Source organism: Lampetra planeri, chromosome 50, assembly GCF_965212315.1.
Source record: "Lampetra planeri chromosome 50, kcLamPlan1.2.h2, whole genome shotgun sequence".
Classification (NCBI taxonomy): Eukaryota; Metazoa; Chordata; class Hyperoartia; order Petromyzontiformes; family Petromyzontidae; genus Lampetra; species Lampetra planeri.
This window is the reverse complement of record NC_136156.1, coordinates 6,883,866-6,908,733: the sequence shown is the minus strand read 5'-3', so window position 1 is coordinate 6,908,733 and position 24,868 is coordinate 6,883,866. Positions and strand designations below refer to the sequence as shown.

The following is a 24,868-nucleotide window of genomic DNA, read 5'->3' as shown; positions in this document are numbered from 1 at the left end:
TTATTTTTGGGTTTAACGCATAGCAGGCTTTTGCCAAAAATATTATCCGCAATAGAGAGGTGTTTGGTGTGAGCCCGTGTAGATATGAATGTGTCGTTAAAACCCGCCACCACCCGACACAGCCAATTGGTGAGGTTCGTCACGTAAACAAAACGTGCCAATTCGTTACTAGATCAGTACACGCCGGTGCGTTGGAGATTAAACCCACAACATTTACAATTCGCGTGATACTTTTTTTAAATTCCCGCTGTTTGTCAACAACTCTCAAACACCGCCGCCACCACTGCCGCCTTGTTGTTACCCCTCCCCCTCTAAAGCTGACCCACGCTGGTTTCAGTGACCACGCCACGGAAGGGAGGTAGCGGTCGTGGTGGTGGTGATGAAGATGGCGGTGGCTAGGAGGTTTGGTTCCAGGCAAGCCTCCATGTGTGACCAGCTCTGACCAAACCCATCCCCCATCGGTCAATCCTCCACGCCCGCCAGCCTCCTCCTCCTCCTGCCGCTCCCGCTTCACGCGTTAACAAGAGCGCGCCAGAAGACCACGAATTCACGCACGACTCGAAACGCCACCCACCAATAACAACCGCCATTTCTCCACTAAGTGACGGTGACGTCCGCAAGGCGCCTGTGCCAGGCCAGGTGCACTTTGAGGCTGCCACGGGAAGTGTCGAGGGCTCGCTGCTGACAGGAGGAGGTCTCGGGACAGACCCAGCAAGTGCCATGGGTTGGCTGACTGAGATGACCGGCAGATGCACCAGCTGTACCCCCTACTGTGCCAACTCGCGGTATTTTATCCGCCCGGTGCTCCGCTCATTGTTGTGAGTGGTCGCTCATCTGCCCCCCGCTGTTGCTGGAGGGCCACTGCCTCCAACTTCCCAGTAGCCTCCACCCATCACCCACCGCTCAATGCATCACGAGGATGAACAACAACAATTAACGTTGCCCATTCATTGAGATGTTTGTGTCGGCAAGAACGGTAGTGTGTAGTCGTAGTAGTGGTGTTGTTATGGGATATTTACAGGGTGCTACAAAAAATGTTCACGCTTATATGGGACGATCGTCTTTAATGGAAGAAGAACGGATAATACAGTGTAACATGATAACAAATGTATGTTAATAGCTTCAAAAAGTCAACGAGTCTCCACTTGTTCGCCATCATTGTCAACGCGTGCCTGGAATCTTCTCCAGGTGGTCTCCAGAGCCCGGAAGCAACACATTTCTTGTGGCATTGTTGCAACATTCTCAGAAGTGTTAACAGTTTTTTGAAGCACCCTGTATTTCACTGCATGCGACCCGAGTTAGATTTCGGCTCGTGGCCAATCTCGGTTGAACACAAGTTTCGCTCGATATTAAGCGGTACGGTATATGCGTTATAACAACAAACAAAGTAGCGCATAGAGTCTAGTCCACGCAATGTTGTCCCACGTCCGAATCGCGTCGTCGAACGCACGTCGGTGAATCCGAACCGCACCAAGCGAATTTTGGGTAGAAATATGTTTGACGTATATACGCGAAATCGCACAAAACGAACCCCCCGCATTGACCGGGGTAAACCCACAACCGAACCGCACCCAAACCCCGGGTCCTCCGCTACGTCGATTCGGTCTCAAACGAGTACCTGGTATCGCTGTAGTTTGTATTGTGGCCACACCGCCGCTCCACGTGGCGCGCTGCGCTGACCCCTCCATAGGAAGCTCGCTTCACAGCGCTCTTGGCGACAGCGCTGTGGCCACACGGGATGACGACGATGATGATCTTTTCTGTGTATTTGGCCCATTGATGTGCTCGAGGGAAGGTGGACAGCTGCAGGGCGTGCCCATTAGCAAGACAAAGATTCGCCACCACCCCCCTCTCCTCGTGTAGCCTGTAACAGACTGTTGGGGCAAGTGCTGTTAGCGAGTAGCACCTATGATGGCCGGCACGGCGACACGAAAGGGGTGGGTGGCCAACGCCACGCCCGGCCGCCTTTGTCTCCCCCAGTCGTGATGTTTACACACCGCACCAGGTACTCATTTGAGCCTGAGTCGACCTAGGTGTAAGCGGGAATCGAACTTGGGTCGCCGTGTTCGTAGCGCAGCGCCCTACCCGCTACGCTACCGATCCGTTAGCACACAACAACAACAGCAGCAGCAGCAGCCATTTTCCGCGAAGAGACGGTGACGTCACCACAGCGATTGTGCCAGGCTAGGTGCACTTTCAGACCGGCAGGAGGTCGCGAGACAGATCCAGGTGTCGTGGGTGAATTGTTGATATCACTGGCAGATGCACAGACCATGCTCCTCGCTGTGGCAGATCACTGCGTTTTACCCGCCTCTCCCTCCTCCGTTGTTGTTGTTGGATGGCGACTGCCTCCATCTGCCCAGGAGCGTCCTTCAACGAGCCTCCTCCATCTTCACAGCCGCTGGCACCGGTCATCGGCATTTCTAATCGGCTTCAAACCCTCCCGAATAAAAAGAGCTTCATAGCTCATCGGATTCCTCCGATGTAAGATACATTTTCTGAACACATCTCCTCTCTAGCCTCACACACACACACAAAGGCGAATACACCTCGTGTAACCTTTAACAGATTCATTATTTGTGAGTGCCTACGAAGATCGGAACGGCGTGTGGCACACACCACACCCCAGTGGGTCCTGTGGGGCCCCCACTCATGGTGTTCCACCATCTCACCAGGTGGGTATTTCTTCTTTTTTTGTAACAATGAGTCGATCTGGGAGGAAGCCCAGGTCACATTCAGACGTCAAATATATCACTGATGTTAGCAGCCGCGGGCGGGAATCGAACTCAGGTGACGCGTGGTACGGAGCGCAGTGAGCCCAGGACCGTTTCAAATATCAAATATATATCACCGATGTTCGCAGCTGGGGGTTGGGAATCGAACGCAGTGAGCCAACCACTGCGCCACCGCTCGCCCCCACTACACAGAGGAGTGTGGGGGGTGAACGAGGTTCCCAATTGCTGAGCGACACTGGGCCGGACTGGCCCCAAGCTGGCCAAAACGTGTGCGTCCGCGTATTTGAATAATGGCTCTGCCAATCGATTATTGGACTGGCACATGACAACCACCCCCCCCCCCCCATCGGTAGTCAGTCGCCAGGCGCCCGCTGGACTGGAATGTATAATTGCCAGCCAAAAGGCATGTAATTGCGTGTCACGTGGCACAAGAGGTGGTTGTGGGGAGGTGCGTTAGGGGGTGGGGGGGGGCGGTTCGTGGTGGTGGTGGATGGGGGGGAGGAAAGATGTAGGAGGAGGTGGGGAGTTGAGCGGGCGGGGGGGATGAGAGAGGGGAGGTAGAGGAGGAGGAAGGGTGGATGGGTGGGGGCGCACAATGCAGGAGGTTGCGAACGGTTGTTGGGCATGGATATCCCAAGCGTAGCACAACCCCCCCCACCCACCAACACCGCCACGGCCCCGCCCCCACGTGAGCCCCCCCTCCCTCCCCCCGCCTTTGCCCCGTCCCGACCCACCCTCTGGCCATGGCGACTCGGGGTTGCCGGACGGCTGACCAATGTGCTGACCACCCGCTTAGCTGAAGCCTCTTTTGTGCCTTTTCTCAAGCCTCATCGCTCGCGCGCTGGAAGTGCATTCTATAGACCACGCGGGCGCAGGGCCGACGGGATACCATGGCCGAAGGTGAATCGCTTGCTCTTATATTTTTATTTGACGTTTTATTTTGGTCCGTTTTGGAACGGGTTACGGGCGAATAGCAGAATATACGCCGATTTTAGGGCGAATGTTATTTTTACATACTGTATGGAGGGTGTGACATTTTCGCCAGGTCCCGTGTATGTGTGTGTGCGCTTCTGTGTCGGGTTAATACTGCTTGCCCTGCTGTTGCTATTATTGTTGCTGTTATTGTTGCTGTTGAGTAAAGTCAGAAATGAAACACCGACCGCGGGAGGCACACGGGGAGCTATTGTTGCGCTGTGTGTGTGCGCGCGTGGTTTTTTGGGAAGGTATAGGCAGACCTCTGTGATGTATCACACGTGGGCGGTGTGGATGTTACGTGCCCGCTCAATGGCCGTTGCGTGCGGATTCAGAAGAGCCGTGGATTTGAACTGCCATCATCAGCTCAGAGGCGAAAATGTCATTGCTTTTGACAAGTGTAACAAGAATAGGAAGCGAAGCAGCGACGCTTTGCTGAATTTGGTTTTGTCTGGCTAGTAATATAAAACGTGCATAAACGGTATTTTATACAGTCTCAATATTATGAATAAATGAAGACGTAGTGCTATAACACGGTAAGACAGTCGTAAAAGCAATAACATAAGATGATAGTTATAATTAATCATTCGAACGAGCTTTGTTTCGTAAATATGTGAAGGCAGTTCCCTACAGTGCTGTAGTATATGCAAACTGTAATCGTATAATGTCACCGGTGTATTGCTTGAATTTGGAGGTTTTTAAAAAATGTCAGCGTATACCAATTGACAATTAACCCTAATTGGAATCCGCGTCGCGAGTATAATCTTGCGATAACCCAAGTGGGGGAGGTGTGGGGCAGGGAGCAACGTTACAGCCTCTCTAAATGTTGAAGATAACCGAAACAATGATTGCGCCGTATATATTCGAGAACCAATTTAACGATACTGCGTGTAACCACCGACCCACCTACCCCGCGTCACACACACACACCGCGAAATAATCGCCACGATTTGCTCCCCGATTCAAAACACAAAATCCACGTGCGAATGAAAACCCAGTCGTCCGGAGCCGTGGCCGAAATGGGCGCTTTCCCCAATATTCGTGACCAATTATTACGCGACGTCGGTTCTTCTCTCAAGATGTTGCGTGGCGGTGCGAATATTTTTGCATTCGGCCCATCCCTCCGAAATTGTACCGATGATTATTCACGCCTTCACGGCTGCGTTATACGCGCGCGTTGATGTCGTTGCGTCGTGGATAGCGATAAACAATGAACCGCGCCGATAACGTGAACCACCTTTATTGATGAGTCCCAGCAGCACGAGTGCAATGGGGGAATGAAAGCTTTGCTGATGAGCTCCAAAAAATGACAACAAAACCATTGCACGGGGCGCGAATGCGTCGCAAACGGAACGCAAGAAAATAGAGCCATGTGAATTCTAGATTTGAAGCTTTCGTGACTGCAATGATTCATATTCTTAGGTTTTTTCGGTAAAGTCACGTAGGTAAAACATTAAAATTAATGAAAGTAAAATAAAACAAAAAAAAGCCATGTGAATGCTTTATACACACTTTGTTCACAAAGATACTGTGCCATACATCATCAGCATCAGCCATGAGTGAATCCACTGCAGGATGAATACATCCCTTAGGTCTTCGCCACAACCTCACGATCCATGCAAGAGATATTTATATTTTCGTATATATATACACACACAGCATCAAGATATATTTTATTTACTTCATGTAGACAATTCAACGTGTCAATAATCACATTCGAGGTACAGACGCGTTGTATTTGGTTCTGCGTTAATTCCCCATCTCGAGGTTGTGTTGACCGTAAACATTTGTATACGCATATTCTTCGCTAAAGTCACTTAGATGGGTTAAAATTAATTAAAATAAAATAAACCAAAAACAACGACGTTTCGATCACAACACAAGCGATCGTCATCAGCGAACGTCATTGCGGACACACACAGGCCCTTACAAGCCGTAGATTATTGAACCAAAATGTGTTTTTTTAACACGATATTATAAATGTGGATAAATATGCACGACGTTACACACACACAGCCGCCTTTGTTAATCCACTGCTGGATGAGGGACAGTCGACGTCGCGAGGCGATCGTGGCGGGTCATTTGACCACATTTCACCCGCGCTGGTGAAGCCAAATTCAAATGTTGTGCTATTTTAAAAAAATGCATAATTTTCACGTTACATTTCTATATACACCACGTCGCCTACATTACTTTTTGGAGTACTGCAATGTCGAGGTTTGGGCCTGTAACCGTATATGTTCAATGCTCGGGGTAAAATGATGAGCCGTTATGCAATGCGTGGTCACAATGATTTCAAGCAGGCGACGTAACATTACATAACTTCCTCTTCCCGTGCACAGCAATAATAATCATCATCACCATCATCACATTCCACACCTCCACAAAGCCGCACGAACCAGCGCGGTGAAGTATGTGGGTCGACAACCCTCCTCCGAGTATCCCTCGCCAAATGCGTAGACAAAATGTAAACCATCGATAGACAGGCGAATGTTTGCACGTTGTTCCGCTTTAAGTATCGTGTTTGTTATCATCTTGACATACTCACATTGCGTCACAACGAAACACTGTTTCAACGTATAAACATTCCACCCCAGTCACCACCAACATCTATAATTATAACGAGGAAGTAGGTATCCATTATTCAGAGTCGTCAATACACCACTGATGCATCAACAACATCATCATCATCAACCACTGATAAATCCACTGCTGGATGAAGGCCTCCTTCCGAAGCCGACACCGCCGCCATTTATGGCTTCCGTGTCATCCGCAAGACCATCTCCTTGGCTGCAATACGGCGTGGTTGTGTGTGTCGACTCAGCCTCGAATGAGTACCTGGTGCGGTGCGTAAAAACATCGCCACTAGGGAGACAAAGGCGGCTAGGCGTGGTGCTGGCCATCCGCCGCCTCGTGTGCCGTGCCGGCCTTCAGAGATGCTCGCTAACAGCACTTGCCCCAACAGTCTGTTGTTATTGCTATTTGCGGGGTCGTTGTCTTTGTGTGTGTGGGATTTGCCGCATCTTCGGTGATCTGTGGCTACAATGAAAACAGGTGCGTTTAATTAATGAGCTATCGCTCAATGAACAACAAAAAAACCGCTTAATAGTCAGATGGCACGCCAACCCCTTATCTGGATTGTAACCCGTTAGGGACTCCATGCGGCTGTCTGTGGCAGTCTTTCATTGGGGTGAATCGGATGCGCGTTCGTGGAGGGGAAAAGGTGAGCTCAACGGTGAGCGCGCCACTGCGTTCTCAAACCCGCGGCGTGAGTTCGACTCCCCTGTCACGGCTCACGTCAGCGGCGAGTTGGTATCGAAGGCGGGCCTGGGTTAACCCGCCACCCCCATAGCCTCCTCCTTCACCAAATCTCGTTGAGCCAAAGTGAAGCATGGTCGAGCATGGTGGAGCAACCCCTATGACTCGCACACCGCGGAGAGGACCCGAATTCGCCCGGCAGTAGAATCGTTCGTACATGATTGTTCTCATCGTCTTCGTCCGCAATGATAATGTGAATACAACAAAAATGAAGCACGTGTACCCCCCCACAGCACGTCGCAGCGACGGTTGTAACAACAACAATAACAACACACAAGGGACTAGCACGCGGTGGTTTTGGTATTTTTGGTGCTCATCAGCAAAGCTACCGTTTGCCGAGTAAGGTGCCTATGTCGGCTACGTAAATAAAGCCACGCGGAGCGGTATGAGGACCCACTTTTAAAACGTGGCAAAGTGATGAATAACGGTGACCAAATGTGTTTACGCCACAGAGTTTATTCTACACACTGCTCCGTCTGTGTACTGTTACTTGTGACATGATGCATACGTGAGTCCTTTGTCAAGCCACTGCTGAAGGTAGGCTCTCGGCCATGCCGTGTTGATCGTGGGAGGAGGGCTTGTTTGACCATACTTCACCGCGCCGGTCAGTGCCGTGGTTGGTGAGCGAGCAAGGGAGGGGGGTGGGTGTGGAAGCGCCGTGCGTGACCCAATTCAAATCGCAATCGCCACTGATGCTAACCGTGGCCGGGAAATCGAATTTCTCATCTGCTCGCCCGTATTAATTCACAAGGAAATGTGCCAAACACCGGTCCCATTGGATCATCAATCCCACAGCTCTATGCGTTCATAATAATTTAAAAATAAAATTGGGGGTAGATTGCGTACATATGTCTTTAAGCCAGCCACCACCCGACACAGCCAATTAGTAAGGCTGGACACGTCAACGAAATGTGCCAATTAGTTACTAGTACGGCACACCGGGTTGTGTGTTGGATAGTTAAGCCACATCATTTACTATTTGAGTACGACGTTTCGCTGGTGATAACAACCAGCTTCATCAGGCGATTTGCCAGAATTGTGTGAACGACACAATTATATTTACGCGATCTAACCGCAAAAAACCCTTTATCGTGGATATTGGTCGCGAAAGCCTACATGTTAAACTCTATACGCATATCTAATCCTAGCAAACATGGAACGTTGAGCCAACGTTGCATGTTTACTGGGTATACAAAGAGTAACTAGTATTGTGTATTATGCACGCGAGCTTCTCGGTGAGACTGTAATGATTCTCATACACAAACATATCTTCGTCTCGGCTTATACTACACTATTTCAAACTCGCTAACGTGGTAGGTAAGAGTCGATGTTTTAACTCGTCCGCTGCATTCTTATTATTATTATTATCATTAATCGATGTTTTAGTGATTTAGTCGATTCCCTGAGCGGTACAAGTCTTAAGTGCCACCACCTTCACTGCGGAAATGCATGCGTGGTTGGGTAACAACCTAAATAATGGGATGTTGCCCGAAACATTTTATTTTTTTGTATTTTCTTCAGATTTGTCATACATAAGGTGCGCCCGTGTCAATGAAGACGGTGGCGAGACTGTGTTTACGTCTCCTTGACACTGCGATGTTTATGCCACAGTATCCCACTCGTGTTGTGTCGCAAACATAAGATTCACAGGAAGGTGACCCGCCTAGATGGGTGAATGAATGAATGAGTCGCCGAATGAATGAATGAACGAGTGGACAAATACATCAACCGGTCAATTATTAATGGACGAATGACCTCGATGACTGGAGAGATTAATGAATGAGCCGCCGAATGAATGAACGAGCCGCCGAATGAATGAATGGGTGACTAAATACAACAACCGGTCAATTATTTAACGAACGAATGGCCGAATGAATTGACGAGTTTGCCGAGATGATCGGCTGACAATGGACGATTGAATGAATGGCCGAGATTATCACCGAATCAATTTTAGCGACCGAATGAAAATGAGCGAATGAATGAGAATGATCCCCCCGGTTCGCCCGGGTGCCCATGACAACAATTGCGGGTCTTGTGTAATGAATTGGGAGGCATTCTAATCAAACACGAGCCAAGCGGAGTCCACGAGTCGTTCACACGTACGGACAGAGACAAAGCTCTCCCGTGTAGCCTTTAACTGTTGGGGCAAAGTGCTGCCACAACAGCGAGACGCTTCTGAAGGCCGGCACGGCGCACCTACGGTGGGGTGTGGGTTGGTGCCCAACACCAATACCACCAACACGCCCGGCCGCCTTTGTCTTCCAACAGTGCTGATGTGTTAAGAACCCCGCAACCAGGTGCCACGGGAAGAAGTACGACCTCGGTTGGGATTGGTTACGGCCGGGGTCGTAGTTCAGCAATGCAGCGATCAACCACTACCTCTGTTACCACCCCCAACAACAACAAAGGTCCCCCGTATAGCTTCAACAGACTGTCGGGGCAAGTGCTGTTAGCGAGGAGCACCTATGAAGGCCGGTACGGCACACGAGGGGTGGGTGGCCAGCACCACGTCTCCCGAGTGGCGGTTCTTTACGCACCGCACCAGGCACTCATTCGAGGCTGAGTCGACCTAGGGGAGTGCCGTGACCGGTTCGCATAATTCGTTGCCGGCGTTGACCGCGAGCGGGAATCCAACTCGGGTGACCGGGTGCGTAGCCCAGCGCGTTAACCGCGACACAGCTACTACAAAGACACACACACACGCTGCTGCTGCTTCTCCACGTGTGTGTGGATCTCCCTCCCCTCCACCACCACCACACACACAAGCCGCCATGTTTCTGCAGGCATCGTTTTCCAGGGACAACTTATTCAATCCTCACCTCCATCACCCCCCCGTTCTGCTCGTGATCATCTACACCGGCAGCGCTGTGAGGTTCCACCGCAATTAATGCGCCTGATTGGGAGCAAGGAAGACCCCCCCCCATCATCCCACCACCAACTCCCCTCCCTCTCCTCCTTTTGTTTTTGCATCGCGCACGTGTTCCGGAGAAGAGCAGCCGCTGCCGGACCTGGGAAGTGCGGTGCGGATGGCCGCTGGTATTATTAATACATCCTCGTTATTATTGTTATTGTTGTTGCTATCGTGACGATCATCACCATCATCATCACCGCCACCCACCCACCAACCCGGCATCCCCTCTGTGCGCTCGTCTATGGACTGCGCTCCCGCCGCACGGCGAATGGAATTGGATGCTGCGTGGTTTGGATGTTTGCTTGGCTACTACTGCTGCTGTTGCTGGTTGTTTGTTGTTACCGCGTGTATTGTAGCGTACACGTGTGTGTGTGTGTTCATCCATCCCCAGGGGATACAGTCCGCGTGTTGTGGATGGCGAGTGTTGTTGGCAGGAGGAGGAGGCGAGTGATACCTGCGCGCTGGTGGCGGGCCCCGTCGCTCTCCTCGCGAGCGCGTTGTTGCTGGTTGATGCTCGTGATGGTGTCACGTCTTAGCCGCGTGCGCGTGTCTGTGAGTGAGTGTCTCATCTCGAACGTGCTAATGATGATGACAGCGTGCCGGGATGTGGGACGCCGTCATTGTGAAACGGCGCCGGTCCGTGTGGTGGTGGTGACGATGATGGTGGTGGTGATGGTGGTGGTGGAAGTCCATTCGGCCCGGTGGGAGCATGAGGCCGAACGCGGCTGCTTGCCTCGCGTGGTGGTGATGGTGTTGTTGTGTGTGTCCCTGTGTCTTTTATCTTCCCGAGAAATTAATGTTTTTTAAAAAAAATTCAATAATTCCTCAACTCGATCAACAGGCGGCGCCATTTTCTGAGATACGATTACGAGCGAATGATCGCGACGATGATGACGACGACGACGATGAATGATGGTGGTGGTGGTGGTTGTGATTCTCGTTTGGGCTGGAATTGTGATCATGCGCCAACTCTTTGTGCTGTGGCAGCAATGTGGCCCAGGAGTTGATTGTCAGTGCCCGAGGTCCGATGCTAGCCACTGAACGAGATGGCCCCGGGAGACAGAGTTTGTGTAGTTTTTGCTTTTCCTGGTCCGATACGGCCCCATAGTTTGGGTTGCATGACCACAGTCGTACAACGGTGGCTTGAAATTGTAAACAAGGGCTGGGCGCGATGTTGCCTAAAAAGCTTTGGGGGTGCAGTTGACGTGATCGTGGCGTCCCCCAAGTGGGTGGTGGTGGTGTCATGCGGGGAGCGGTGGTGCAGCGGTTAGCGCGCTGCGCGACGAACCAGAGGAAGGGAACCCGACTTCGATGCCCCATCACGGCCACCAACACCAGTGACGATTATCTGAAGCGGTCCTGGGCCACCCCTAGATCGACTCGGCCTTCAAATGAGTTCCTTGCGCGACGTGTCACCATCGTCCACGAGGCGGCCGCGCGTTGTGTTTGCCGCCCGGCCGCTTGTGCGTCGTGGCGGCCTTCGTAGGTGCCTGCTGCTCGCTATGGCAGCGCCGCTTGTCCCCAACAGTCTGTTGAGGCTACACGGTGGAGGGGGGTCTCTGTTTGGTGGTGGTGGTGATGTTCCGATGGCCCGGCCCGAGCATTCCGAGTGTAACGCAACGAGACGTTCGTCATGTATGTTCGCCAAGCTCACGTTGTGTTGGAACCACGTATAAAGTGTTACTTTACTTAATAAACTACAATATATGTTTGACATTGTTAAGTCCATTAACGGTGTTTAAATTCGACGACCGTCGTAAATTCGTGGATAATAACAATACATCAACACGCACTACATTCTGAGTTGTATTGACGCTGTTAGCGGCTCTTAATTAACAAACACCGAAATGCAAATCGCATTATAAGCGACGTGTAGCCACGCAAACTCCATCCACCCCCTGCCTCTGTGTACGCAAGCAGCGAAGCGCAGTGCTTGCCCCCCTTCGCGTACAGCCGTACACGGATAATTGCGCTCGAATCGGTGAATCAGTGAACGCGCACTTTGTTGTGCGGTCACGACACGCGCTTTTGTGCGTCCGTGCAAGGCGGAGTGTGGACGCGAGGGTGATGATGATGATGCTGCTGTCCGCCGAGGGTTGTGAGGTCGCTCAAAGAATGAACGTCGGCGCGTGTGACGCAACGCAAAATTGCACCAAGTGGTTCGTCGTACATGTCCGTGTCCGTGCATACGCGAATGAATGGGGCACGTGTTATTGTCGTGGCAACGAACAGGATATCAGGCTCGCAATTGTATTGTGTGTGTGCAGTTAATTGCAACGTCTTCGGGATTACAATGTAAGAAAGTATTACGTAATTGGTTTGTATCTATTTATCTTTTTAAATGTATATACATTCTAATTTACATGCGGGGTAATTGATGTAGGGATAACATTGAGTCTATGCAGTGTGTACACGATGCGGTATTAATGATTGCGTTATTTCAATATGCATGGTGTGTACGTATATGTAACCTTGGCGCGTACAAAGTGATTTTAGTTCGTATGATTTTGGTACGCATACTATGTGCATACTAATATGCGGTGTATCTCTCACACCTCGCGTCAAGGATTGGGAGTATACAAACGTGCGATTCATTGCCAAAAATAATGTAACATTTTCTCCACCGTGCCCATTATATACCATAAACTCTCGTCAAATGTTTTAATCGGCATCATTTACATTATTTAAACACGGCGCGGATAACGTTCGATGCAGAATACTCAATTCAGTGCTGCAGTGGTATTTAATGTTGCCTGCTCGTTTATAAATCCCTCGACCTATATTCACAAGGCGGACAGGACGTTTCACTTGTGAACACGCGGACGAGGGATGTGTTTTAATCGCTGATTTTCACGTTAACCAGACAAATCCTAAACATCGAACGCGTGGTGACAACGGATGGACCGTCATTGTTTTGGGTCAATCCGAAATTGTGACGTGCCGATTGGCGTCACTTCCGCTGCGTCACTTCCTGCGCTTGTCCTCCCTAAAATTGTCACGTGATGTCATTGTGACTGACGTGACGTCAGCAATGGGTAACAAAGTCACATTCGAAGAATTACTTTTTGGGGTTGACGATTGAACTTAATGTTACGAGTTAAACCACTTCGCACTTTAAATGGTGAACATTATTAGAAGGAGAAAAACAAGTCTATGTGAAAATACGAAACTCAACCATTGACGCAAAACTACACGTTCGTCAATGAAGTCGTGGCCTTACCAAACTAAATCTATAATATGCTGCGTTTGCGAAATTTCACCTGTTAAGTAGTATTTCCTTTTAAGACCACACATTGACCAATGTGTTCAATGTTTTGTTATATGTGCACCACTGCCAATGCAGTAGCCAGCATCGGTAGGTTGTTTAAATGGATACATGCATGGTTGCTGCAATACGTTTCATAAGATACATATATATACATACATAGAGGTACATGCATGCCTCAATGCAGATGGCCCATTGACTTGTGGAATTCATGTTTATGTTTTGTTCACGATGCAGATGCTTTGCTCATTACCTGCAATCTGCCTATACAGCAATTTGATACTGTACTTTAAATATTTACACACCCAGTAAACTTGGGACGTTGGGCCAACGTTGCTTTTTAAAAATATATAGATTTAATATATTGTCAACTTAGTGACTGAAGGCATCACCGAGCCGTTGCCAATATATCAAAATTTTCATAAATACTTGAGTCAAAACAGAAGGGCAATAGGTGGTAGGATTAAAAATATTGGCATTGGTTGAACTCAGTTATTGTTGGCATGAGGCAGATATTTTGTCGACCTGCAATGTGCCCCTCGAGCTCACAATATGATTTTCTACTTAGCATAAGCGCTTAAGCAAGTGCGCTTAAATAGTGAACGTATATATGTATGTGTGGCCGCGTTCTTGAGTCTCAAGTTAATCAGAAATAACAACAAAAATATGAAAATCGGCCATTGGTTACGGTTACACGACCCAAAACGTGTTTTTGTTTTGGATTGACTCCAAAGTATGACGTCACAGGAAACTACGACACTTGTAAACGTCACTTCCATGCTATTCTCATCCGATGCAACAACAACAGTGTCGTTGTGGCATCGGATGACGCCACTCTTGTCAGCAAGAGTTAAACAATTACGTCACGTTGAATGATCTGAAATTGTCCAGAATCTGGCATTTAAAAATCAAAAGCTTTTCCCACACATGTATTTGTAAAGACCATAATAAGATACATAAGTTGTATATATATGCATGCATAAATACAGAAGGATCATTGGTTGGTGGACTTATTATATTTTGTATTTGGCAATGAACTAGAATTATTTTGCCGAAGTAATTATTAGTATTACTCTATATATTTACGTCATTTGATTGTTTCCAATATTTGGGTTATTTTCCGTTGATACGGAAAGTTCGGAAGATCCCGAAAATGTTTTTGCTCTTGGATTGTTCTGACAATGTGATGTCATTCCAATGTTGCTACCTCGATGCTTTTCCCAACAAAATGTATCCGCTGTCACACAATATCGCTTTTGCATTAATTATCAATTTCCAAACGTATTCACGTTTATAGCTGTATTTTTCTATCGTTTGCCCTTCCCGTAAAAAAAATTACGTAGTTATTAATGTAAAAAAAATCATTTAATATAGGACATTAACAATTAAAGTAATTGAAATGTAATACATTTAATAAAAAAAATAAGAAATAAACTCTGAAATTGGGCTTATAAATTAAAAAAATGTAATATAAAGAATTCCAATTTCAAAATGTTTAAGTACAATTTTAAGATGTCGTTTTTTTTAGATGTACGGACCCTTCACATCTGTGCAATAATCGCATCTCCTAACAAAACGTGACATCACCCCTATGCCATGGAACGCCTCGATTTGGTGGGAAAAGCGAGGAATTGAGCTAATATGACCTCGTACATTCATATGAATAGGAAATAAACCACAATAAAATGTGTATCTTCCAAAATTTCATTTCTAGGCACAGTTTTATTTTTGGATCGTTCATATTAAGCCAATATCGGCAATGCATCCCTAATTTATACACTACATGATACGATGGATCAGATGCCTATTCACACACACCAATACAGAAGGGCCAATGCTTTGTGGACTTGTGTATGACTGTATATTTTATATTATTTGTCATGAAGTAGATCCTTCACCTGCTTCATTATTTATGTTTGTGCAGTTTAATTGTTATAGTTTACAGAATACGACGATGTATAATATAACATTCTTTATGGTTGTATAATCTGCTTTTCTTAAGATATAATGATATCGTTAATTATCGTTTGCTCATTATTGTTTGGCACTTGTCACACCATCATCATTACTTTCATAGTTAAATGAATGTTTAAATTATTTTTGCGTAACTAACAAAATGTCCATTAAAAAGCGTTGTAGATGCTAAAGTTGTGACTTTTTTCATAATTATAGCATCTGGCTTCTGTTGAGTGAAGTGCAGTTGTGGAGGACCTCTGAGTAATCGTCATTCCTACTGGAAATACAGCAAAGTATAAAACCACTACAAATTAAATGCGAAATACAATTATAAAGTTACGGGAATACTGACATGGCAACAGGTGTCACGTCGCAAATATGTATATTGTATCACCATGACAGATTATAGGATGCCAACCTTGATCATTGTTTCACGGTAGATTTTGCGGGTTTAGGCCACGTAATTCTCTGGGCCATTTTGTTGTTGTTGTGGACTATGAATGGACCGTCCACCGGCTTGACACAGCCAAACAAAAAACTCCATCGCCACGCGGTGCACAAGCGGTTCGGCACGCCAATTGTTATTGTCACAGGGTGGTGGCGGGTTTAACGACACATTTATATTTACGCGATCTAACCCAAGAAACCTCTTATGGATAATATTGGTCACGAAAGCCTACGTGTTAAAACGAAGTTGAAGGGCGATTCTCACAACCAATTTTGAGCAACCAAAGTTGAATGAGACACACATTTTGTCAGAGGTTGGTTTTTTTGTGTTAGGGCCCTGCGAAGTTTTCCACGCCCCCACGACAGTGGCCACTTCTAAATGAAGGCCTGAGGCCTATATACAGAATTTTTGCCTTCCAATTTAATTCTGACATCTTAGGATTGTAGTACAGTTTTAATTAATTTACGCTTCTTATGTATTATAATTTAAGCAGTAGTTTTCGACAATTATCTTTGTAACTTTTGCAAAGTGGCTTTGCACCTTGTGGTATGAAAGGCGCTCATGAAAACAAAGAGTATTATTATACATTTTACATGGCCTAACCCAAAAAAAATCTACCTACAAATCATGATAGTACCCCTGTTAGACTAGATCTTTAATCTGCTGCTATTAATACAAAAGAAGAAGACTAGAATATAGAGGTTACTTACATATGTACCTAACTTTTTCTGGCATCTCTTTCTCTCGTATTATATTTGCACAGTTTTTTTCTGTTGATTCGCAAGTGTTTTATTTCACGACATGAAAACACCTCGCTTGCTAGTTGTGCAATATTCCTGAAGGGACCCATTACTCGTTCTCCGCAATGTTGATGCTTTTGTATTTTGTTTCTGCGCTCGTGCACCACCGCAGATCTCCATTTGTAAACTATCCGGGGGGACTGGCTAAACGGCACCATCCGTGTAACAACAAATCAAATAAACTCGGATAATCGTGGCCACGTAAACTCGCAGTGTTAAGTCAACCGTAATCGTTGTGCACCCCTCCTCGGTCCCTGCCGTGTCCACGCGGTACCTGTTGTACGTGCGTGTCCATGACATCAGTGTCTGTGTGTGTGCGTACGTGTGTGCTCGTACGCAGCTGGGGCGAGCCGAGGGCCGGGTGAAGAGGGCCAGCAGGTGTTTCACGGCACAGGCTATTGCAAGTGGTTCAACGTGCGCATGGGCTTTGGCTTCATTGCCATGACGAACCGCGAGGGCCAGCCGGTCGACCCGCCGCAAGACGTCTTTGTCCACCAAGTGAGTGCCCATCGGCCATTGTCGGGTTACCTCCCCCACCCGCTCGCCCACCCACCTGCCCCCCCTCCTCCTCCCTCGTGCCAGCGTTAATTTATTCAGCGTTTTTATTTTGAGCGAAAGGCTTAGTCTTGGTCGATGACAACCCGTGGAATTATGGGTCGAGTGTTTTTTGGTAAATTTGTGGTCGTTATTCTCTCTCCTTTTACTTGGCTCAAAGAGTATAACTTTGAATCCATTCATGGTGATTAAATGTTGGCATTAGGGGCACGCAATTCCCCCTCCCCCGCACCCCCATATCAGAACTCGTGGGCCGGAGGAAACCTTGTGCCAGGGGGAGGAATAAGACAAGTGGGGGGCATCCACTTGATTCCCCACGCGAAGGCCTATGCCAACCGCGCTAGGGCCCATTCCGTCGGCCATGCCCGGGGAGCTTCCTTGTCTCCCACGTGTGCCAACGTGGGCTGGCGCCGTGCACGCTTGACCGCCGTGAGACGTCGTGAATGGATTTTGTGAGTCGCCTCTCCACTCCCCCGCGGGTGCACGAGTAAGAGTTTACAAGGGCACAGCGGCGCATGCAGATGTTGCGTAGGTCTCATTATCGTGTTGATAAAATGTAGACAGCCGAGCAGGTCCCAATCGGCGTGGCAGGTTACCGCGTTGGTGGAATTGCGGGTCCAACGCCGGTGGCGTGTTCGACGCAGTGGACAGCGTTGCTGTTGCGCGTCTCGCTCTCAATCATTTGTGGCCAAGTCACTTCTGACAAAGAGCTGTATAGCTCAGTGGGCCTTACCCGGTAAATTCAAGATAGTTTAGTTTTAGTTTAACGCACGCTGCGCGAGTCACACTTTTTCGTGGTCCTTGCCCCCGCACGTCCAACTAGCACAATTGGTTATGTAAAGTGTAAAAATAAGTTCAAAATCATACAATACATACAGAAACTAAACACGCCAATATGATGCCTAGACGTTAAATTGAACGACGCGGCATCATTTGCGTTCATGCGGCAATAAATGACGGCAATCTCAGGGGTTCGTCCTTCTCCCTGCGGCCTGTTCCGTTACCGTGAAATTTGACCGCCGTGCTGCAGTGCGGATTGATGGCATTGCGCGGCCGATTGTTTAGCTGTCAGTCGGGGAAGTGGGGAGGGGATCTGCAGCCGTGATGCGTGCACAGCTACGTACGGATGCGACGACCGCCACGGTTAGCAGCAGCAGCAGCGACAGCAGGCTCCGTGGGGTGTCGGCCCCTTTTTCCTCTTGATTTGTGCAGGAAACGTTCAATGAATTAAAATCCTCGTTCGGACAGAAGTGTAAGCTGAGAATCCCCACCGTCTTCTCACGAACAAGATGATGCCATGGATTGTTTACCTGACCGTGGGGCGTCGCGGTAGCGAGATGTTAGCTCCGTTCACAAGGTGCTGGTATGCAGGAAAGTCGTGGGTAAGTCATTGAGCTATATACAGCTCTTTTTCAGAAACGACCTGGCCACAATTGATAGCACAACAAAGTTGGAATATCATGTGGACATTTATCGCAACCAAATAATCTAAACGCACATTCTAAACGTGATGGGAGAAACGGGAGGAGCCGGAGAAAAACCCACGTGACCACTGGAAGAACACGCAAACTCCGAATATACAGGAGTCATCAGGGTCGAGGATTGAACCCACGACCTCCTGTTTACTAGGCGAGGTAGTTAACATCTTGCCACCGTGAGCGCCCATCCTCCCCATGTTCCCCCGTCTGTTGCGTTACATTTGCAGTAATGGAGGCCGATGATTAAGCAATAGCCACCGAGTGATTGAGTGACAGATTCCGGCGCTTGAGCAAAGTCTATTTTTAAAGACCTACGGCTAAATGTTTACGATCGCAAAATGTTTGTTGAGGTTAATGACTCATTCGCTATGAGAATAATAACCAGTGGCTGCTCTCAGCATATGCAAACTAAGCGAAAGTTTATGACTCCAGGCAGCTAAAAGGAACCTTGTGTGCATGAATGAAACAGGGTTGAACTATATTGAACTCAGATGCTTATAATTATTACGAATATAATGAGCCAAGAATTGTGTGTGTGTGTCACTCCACGTTGAGCAGCCACCCTCATTAATAATCATGAACAGGTGACGTCCTCCACATGGACTCCCCCCCCCCCCTCATTAATAATTATGAACGGGTGACGTCACTCCACATGGAGGGGCGAGGCGCCTCCTCCCCCCTCCTCAGCGTCAACTCACAACCCTCACTATAAAGGCAGAACCCTCACGTCACGCGATCTCTGTAACGCTGTTGAGACATCGAAGTAAAAAGGACGTCACGATGAACAAGGGATTATAACATTTTAATGAAATAGGTCTGTGTCACCGCGCCCTTAAAAATTGCACGCGAATGAATGCAATGATTATCACATTGCGGTCTGCTTTTCGCTTGCAAGTTTCAGATTTACTACAATACACCCGTCCTTGGACGGGCTATAGGCTAGTAAATAAATAAAACATCTATTGTACTAATATCACGACTGTGTGGAGCGGTGGTGTAGTGATAAGCGCACTCGAACCTGCCAATTCGAATTCAATTCCCCCTCACGACCAATAACAGCGGCAAATATTTCCACCGGTCCTGGGCCTCCCCTAGGTCGACTCAGCCTTAAATGAGTACCTGGTGCGATGTGTAACCATCAGCACTGGGGAGACGCAGGCGGCCAGGCTTAGTTGTTGGCCACCCAATCCCCCGTTTGCCGTGCCGTGCCGGCCTTCGTAGGCGCTACGAGCTCACGGCGCTTGCCCCAACAGTCCGTTGGAGGTGACGCAGAGGGGCGTCTTTGACTACTATAATTAATTAAATTGTAATTACAGTAGTCGGTAACTCAACTGTGACGAAATTGGCTTTGCATCCCTTGCCCAGCTTGTAATATTTGTGCAGTCACGTGACATATCCATATTTGCGCACGTATTTATATATTGCTTAGGGTGCTCAGTGTGCCGGCTCCACCACTAATGACGTCGGCCCGGGTTTTGAATCGGTAGGGTCTGACAACAACCAATAGACGTGGGGGTTCTTGCGCCTTAATGGAGGGGGCCATGCGTAGTAGAAGTAGTCGTAGCAGCTTGGCTGCCCCCCCCCCCCGTACTGTGGTTCTCTTGTGCCTGGAGTTCTGCGGAGTTTTTTTTCCTGGAGCCCTTCTTTGTCTCTCGTCATCAGCGCGGGGGCCCCTGGGCGGGGTTGGGGAATTGATGGTGCAAGAGACCGGTTGAATCATTGACTAGTCAAGGACAAGCGAGAGGACCTCTTAAAACGACTCTTCACTTTTACTCGACAGTATTCGGAAAATTGAGTGGCGTTGGCGGCCAGTGGGGGATGGGCCCGGGAAGACAACAGGGCCTCTCGTTTGGCCTGTAGATGATTACTGGATGGGTTCAGGGTCTTCAAGGCTCTCTCCGTGTGTTTTGTTGTTGGTGGGTTTGCAGGTGGTGCAGTGGTTTGCGCGCCGCGCTACGAACCCGGCGAACCGAGTTTGATTCCCCGCTCGCCACCGACACCGGTGACGATTGTCTGAAACCCGATCCTGGGCCTCCTCTAGGTTGGCTCGGCCTCAAATGAGTACCTGGTGTGTAAACATTGCCACTGGGGAGACAAAGATGGTCGGGCATGGTGTTGGCTACCTACCCCCTGCTTCATAGGTGCTTGCTAACAGCACTTGGCTCAAAAGTCTATTAAGGCTAAACAGGGGATCTTGTTTTGTTGGTTCGGTAAAGGCATGAAATGTACATCTGAAATCGGCGGTGCCACGATCGCGGTCGGTATTTATCTCCCTCACTTGGTACGCAGGAGGTCACGGATTTGACCCCGACAATGCCGATGTATGTTTGCAGTCGGCATGTTCTACCCACGATCGAGTGGATTGCTCTCCGGGGTTCCTCTGGGTTTGTTTCCGCTCTATATTTTAATAAAACACACATTCATGCGATTTGGCTGATGCTATAAATTCCCCCGCGTGTGATGTCACTTCGATGAGCTTATTCGACGTGGCCAGGTGGCTTCTGAAAAAGAGCTCAAAGCTCCCCGGGGCTTTACCCGGTAAATAATAAAATAGTTTAAGTCGTGGAAACCTCTCTCTGTTCTAGGGGACCTCGAGGGAGCCCCCACAAGATGCTATTTTGACCTCCTCATCCACACTGGCCACGCGTCTTGGGAGAAGTGGGAGTATGCCCACACTTTACCCCACCACGAATCCCAAACCAATCGACCCGATTGTAAACACCCGCTGCTGCTGCTCTCTGTACTCCTTCGAAAGGATGAATGGACGAGGTCCACTCTGCTTTTGAACGGACAATTCAAGCGGATAACAGGGTGCCGCTGATGGCAAGATGTTAACTCCCTCGCCTGGTATGCAGGAGGCCGTGGGTTCGATCCCGACCCTGACACCTGCTGCTGTATATTTGGAGTTTGCGTGGCTCTCTCTCTCTCCGAGTGGTCACGCGGATTTTTTTCCGGTTCCTCCCGTGTTTCCCTCCACATTTATAGTCAACATCGCGCTGTAAATGTCCACGTGATAAGCCACTTCGCTGAGCTATCATTCGCGATGGGCAGGTTGCTCCTGAAAAGAGCTGCGTAGCTCAGTGGGCCTTACCTGGTAAAAAGTAAAAACTAGTTGTTGTTTTTTTAACACAAATCTAAAGTGACAACTTTAATCTGCTGTTATTAATCCATCCGAAAGAAAAGTCCACCACCACTCGCGGCCTGCCGACCTACCAACTGTACTGTACCCATCTGTACCGTCGGGTGGACAGAGGCGGGGCGGGGGTTGATGACCGCGTCGCCCGCGGCAGCAGTTGCTGATGCACTGAGTCACTTTACGAGCAATAGGTGGTAAAAGGGCAAGTTTTCCCGCGTGTCCAGATGTCCATTTCGGACACTCCGAATGATTATATATATTGTCAACGTGAGTTGGCCCTTCGCTGGGGCCGTGGCGGCGTGTAAATCAAGCGGCATCTGTGAGTCCTAGAGAAACGATTCGCCCTTCTTTCGTGACCAAGGTGGTGAGAAACGCTCACGAAATTCCGCAGTGTGGGAACGCGGAATTTCGTGAGCGGGGGATGGTGCCACGGTGATGGTGGTGCATTCAGTTTCGTTTGAGTACCAAACCCTTTGGTATTTCCCGTAAAAAAAATAAGCTCTTTATTTATAACTTGGTAATCACAGTACCTTCAAAAATTACTCCGCTGTACGTGTGCAAAGGACGATGTTGAATCTTTTGCTCACTCGTTATTGTTGTTGTTATTGTAACTTCCCACTTCTGGGCAAAGGCCTCCCCCATTCTCTTCCATTCCTTCCTCCTTTTCCCCGGTTCCCTCTGTCCAGTCGTGGCCTCTGAACTCTGTGAGGTCGTCTCGCTGCTGCTGCTGCTGCTTTCTGCTGTTGTTTATCGCCGCCGTGGAGTTGACGAGAGTGGTGACAGTGCCTTTAGGTTCAGCGCCTATAGGTTATTCTATTTGCCATGACATCATGCACACCCCCTGCATGCAGGGAGATGATGTTCAAAGGCGGAGTACGTGTACCGTGTGTATGTTAAAACTATTAAACGAAAGTATATATTGTTTATATTGTAAATATTTTTCGAAACGTCGTGGTTTTTTTTAATTAATTTTGAACCTATCTACGTGATCTTCTTGGTTCTTTCGGTAAAGTCACGTAGAAGGGAAATAATAAAATAATAAAAATAAAACATGATAATAAAAATCAAACATAAAATAATTGTATTATGTTTTATTTTTATTATTTCCCTTCTACGTGACTTTACCGAAAGAACCAAGAAGAAGAATCCCTGCAGTCACGAAATGCTTTAAATCGAAATCTATCTACGTGACTTTACCGAAAGACCCAAATAATAAATTGTTTATTTTACCAGGTAGGGCCCACTGAGCTGTATGGCTCTTTTTCAGAAGCGATCTGGCTACAAATGACAGCTCAACGATGTGGCTTATCACGTGGAAATGTATCGCAGCCAAACACTCTAAACGCGTGATGTTGATTCTAAATGTGGAAGGAAAAAACCAGAGGACCCGGAGGGAAAATCCACGCGAGCACGCGAAGAGAGACACGCAAACTCCAAATATACAGCAGCAGGCGTCAGGGTCTAGTTAGAACCCACGACCTCCTGCATACCAAGCGAGGTAGTGAACATCTCCTAGCCACCGTGGCGTGTTCAATGTCTTTCACCCCGGTACGAGTGTGAGCGCGCGTGCACGTGGAAAACGGCCGTCTCTGTGTGGCCAAAAGGTGGTTTTTAGTGGTGGTGGTGGTGGTGGGAGGAGGAGGAAGCTTTGTCCAAAGGTACCATGGGGCTGCTGGGCATTCCGCGTGCGTTACGTAATCGTGGAACGGTTACATAACCCCCGCGCGTGTGTGCGCGCGTGTGCACATCCAGCGTGATGTACTGCAGTCCCACGTTTACGCGGGACATGTCTAAAGTGTACACACATACAAAGACAAAGGTCCCCCCCATAGGCTTAACAGACTGTTGGGGCAAGTGCTGTTAGCGAGCACCTATGAAGGCTGGCACGGCGCACGAGGGGGTAGGTGACCATCACCACGCCCGGTCGCCTTTGTCTCCCCAGTGGCGATATTTACTACACACCGCACTAGGTACTCCTTTGAGGCTGAGTCGACCTAGAGGGGACCCAGTACCGGTACAGATAACCGTCGCTGGTGGCTGTGAGCGGGAATCGAACTCGGGGCGTGGGGTCTGTAGCGCAGCGCGCAAAACACACACATGACAGCACTTGCGATGAGGTCACTAATTCAAGTAAGACTCTAAAACGAGATTTCATTTCAAACCAGGAGAGCGTTTGACATCCTCGGCAATCAGACGCATTCAACTTGTCGTCAAGAACAGGTCACGTGTTTGCTCTCCCCAAACAAATAGGATTGTTGGTACACAACCACCACCACGTATGATGAATCGAGCTAGGATGCTCGAATCTTGGGCTGAGTCAACCTAGGAGTTGCCCAGGCCACATTCAGCAGATACCGGTCGCGACTGGGTTAATGCCCGGAGGGATCGGACGAGGAGTCGCTGGGTGGGGTTTTGTGTTTTTTGTTGGAAGGTAGAAGTGAGAATTTTGGTATTTTTTTTCTGCTCGTAATCGCCCCCCCCCCCCCAGTTGGACCGTTGTACCCCCCCAACCGCAGTACGCGGTCGTATGGGGGGGGGGGCGGAACAACACCGCCCAGAGGCTGCGTCAACGATGAGACATATGGTGAGCCGAGCCTCGAAACCGGCTTGTTTGTACGGCCGTCCGTCCACCCTTCTGTCCATTCATTCATTCACCAGCCCGCCCGCCCGCCCGGCTCGCTCGGCTCGCTCGCCCATTCATGTGAGCAGCAGCAGCAGCAGCAAGCAGCCCACCCACCCCCTCCCTGCTGTGGGCGGTGGGGTTTGTTTTTATGAATTGGCTCGTACAAGTCGCCGACACTGGTGGCTGCCCCCACCACCACCACACCACCCCCACCACCACCACTACACCACACCCCACCACCACCACCACACCCCACCACCACTACCCCCACCCCACCACCACCACCACCACACCCCTACCACACCCACCACCACCACACACCACCACCACCACACCCACTACCACCACCACACCCCACCACCACCACACCACCACCACACCCCACCACCACCACCACCACCCCCACCACCATCCCCACCGCACCCACCACTTCATTCGCGTTCATAAATACGAGACTTGAGCGCAAGGACAAGCGATTCCATTACGCGCACAATGACACACACACAAAGACAAAGATCCCCCGTATAGCCTGAACAGACTGTAGGGGCAGGTGCTGTTCGCGAGTAGCACCTAATGAAGGCCGGCACGGCACACGAGGGGGTGGGTGGCCAGCACCACGCCACAGTGGCGATGTTTACACACCGCACCAGGCACTCATTTGAGGCCGAGTC

General features: G+C 48.9%; 1 protein-coding gene across 1 annotated transcript in view; it reads left to right on the top strand.

The window, feature by feature from the left end:
• The first annotated feature begins 3,506 nt into the window (after nucleotides 1-3,506).
• Nucleotides 3,507-24,868, top strand: part of LIN28B (lin-28 RNA binding posttranscriptional regulator B) — an 89,697-nt gene continuing 68,335 nt past the window's right edge. Inside the window, exons 1-2 of the mRNA XM_078616213.1 lie at nucleotides 3,507-3,635; nucleotides 16,746-16,903. Coding sequence (XP_078472339.1) covers nucleotides 3,626-3,635; nucleotides 16,746-16,903 — 168 coding nt within the window. The 5' untranslated portion in view covers nucleotides 3,507-3,625. The remainder of the gene's footprint in view (nucleotides 3,636-16,745; nucleotides 16,904-24,868) is intronic.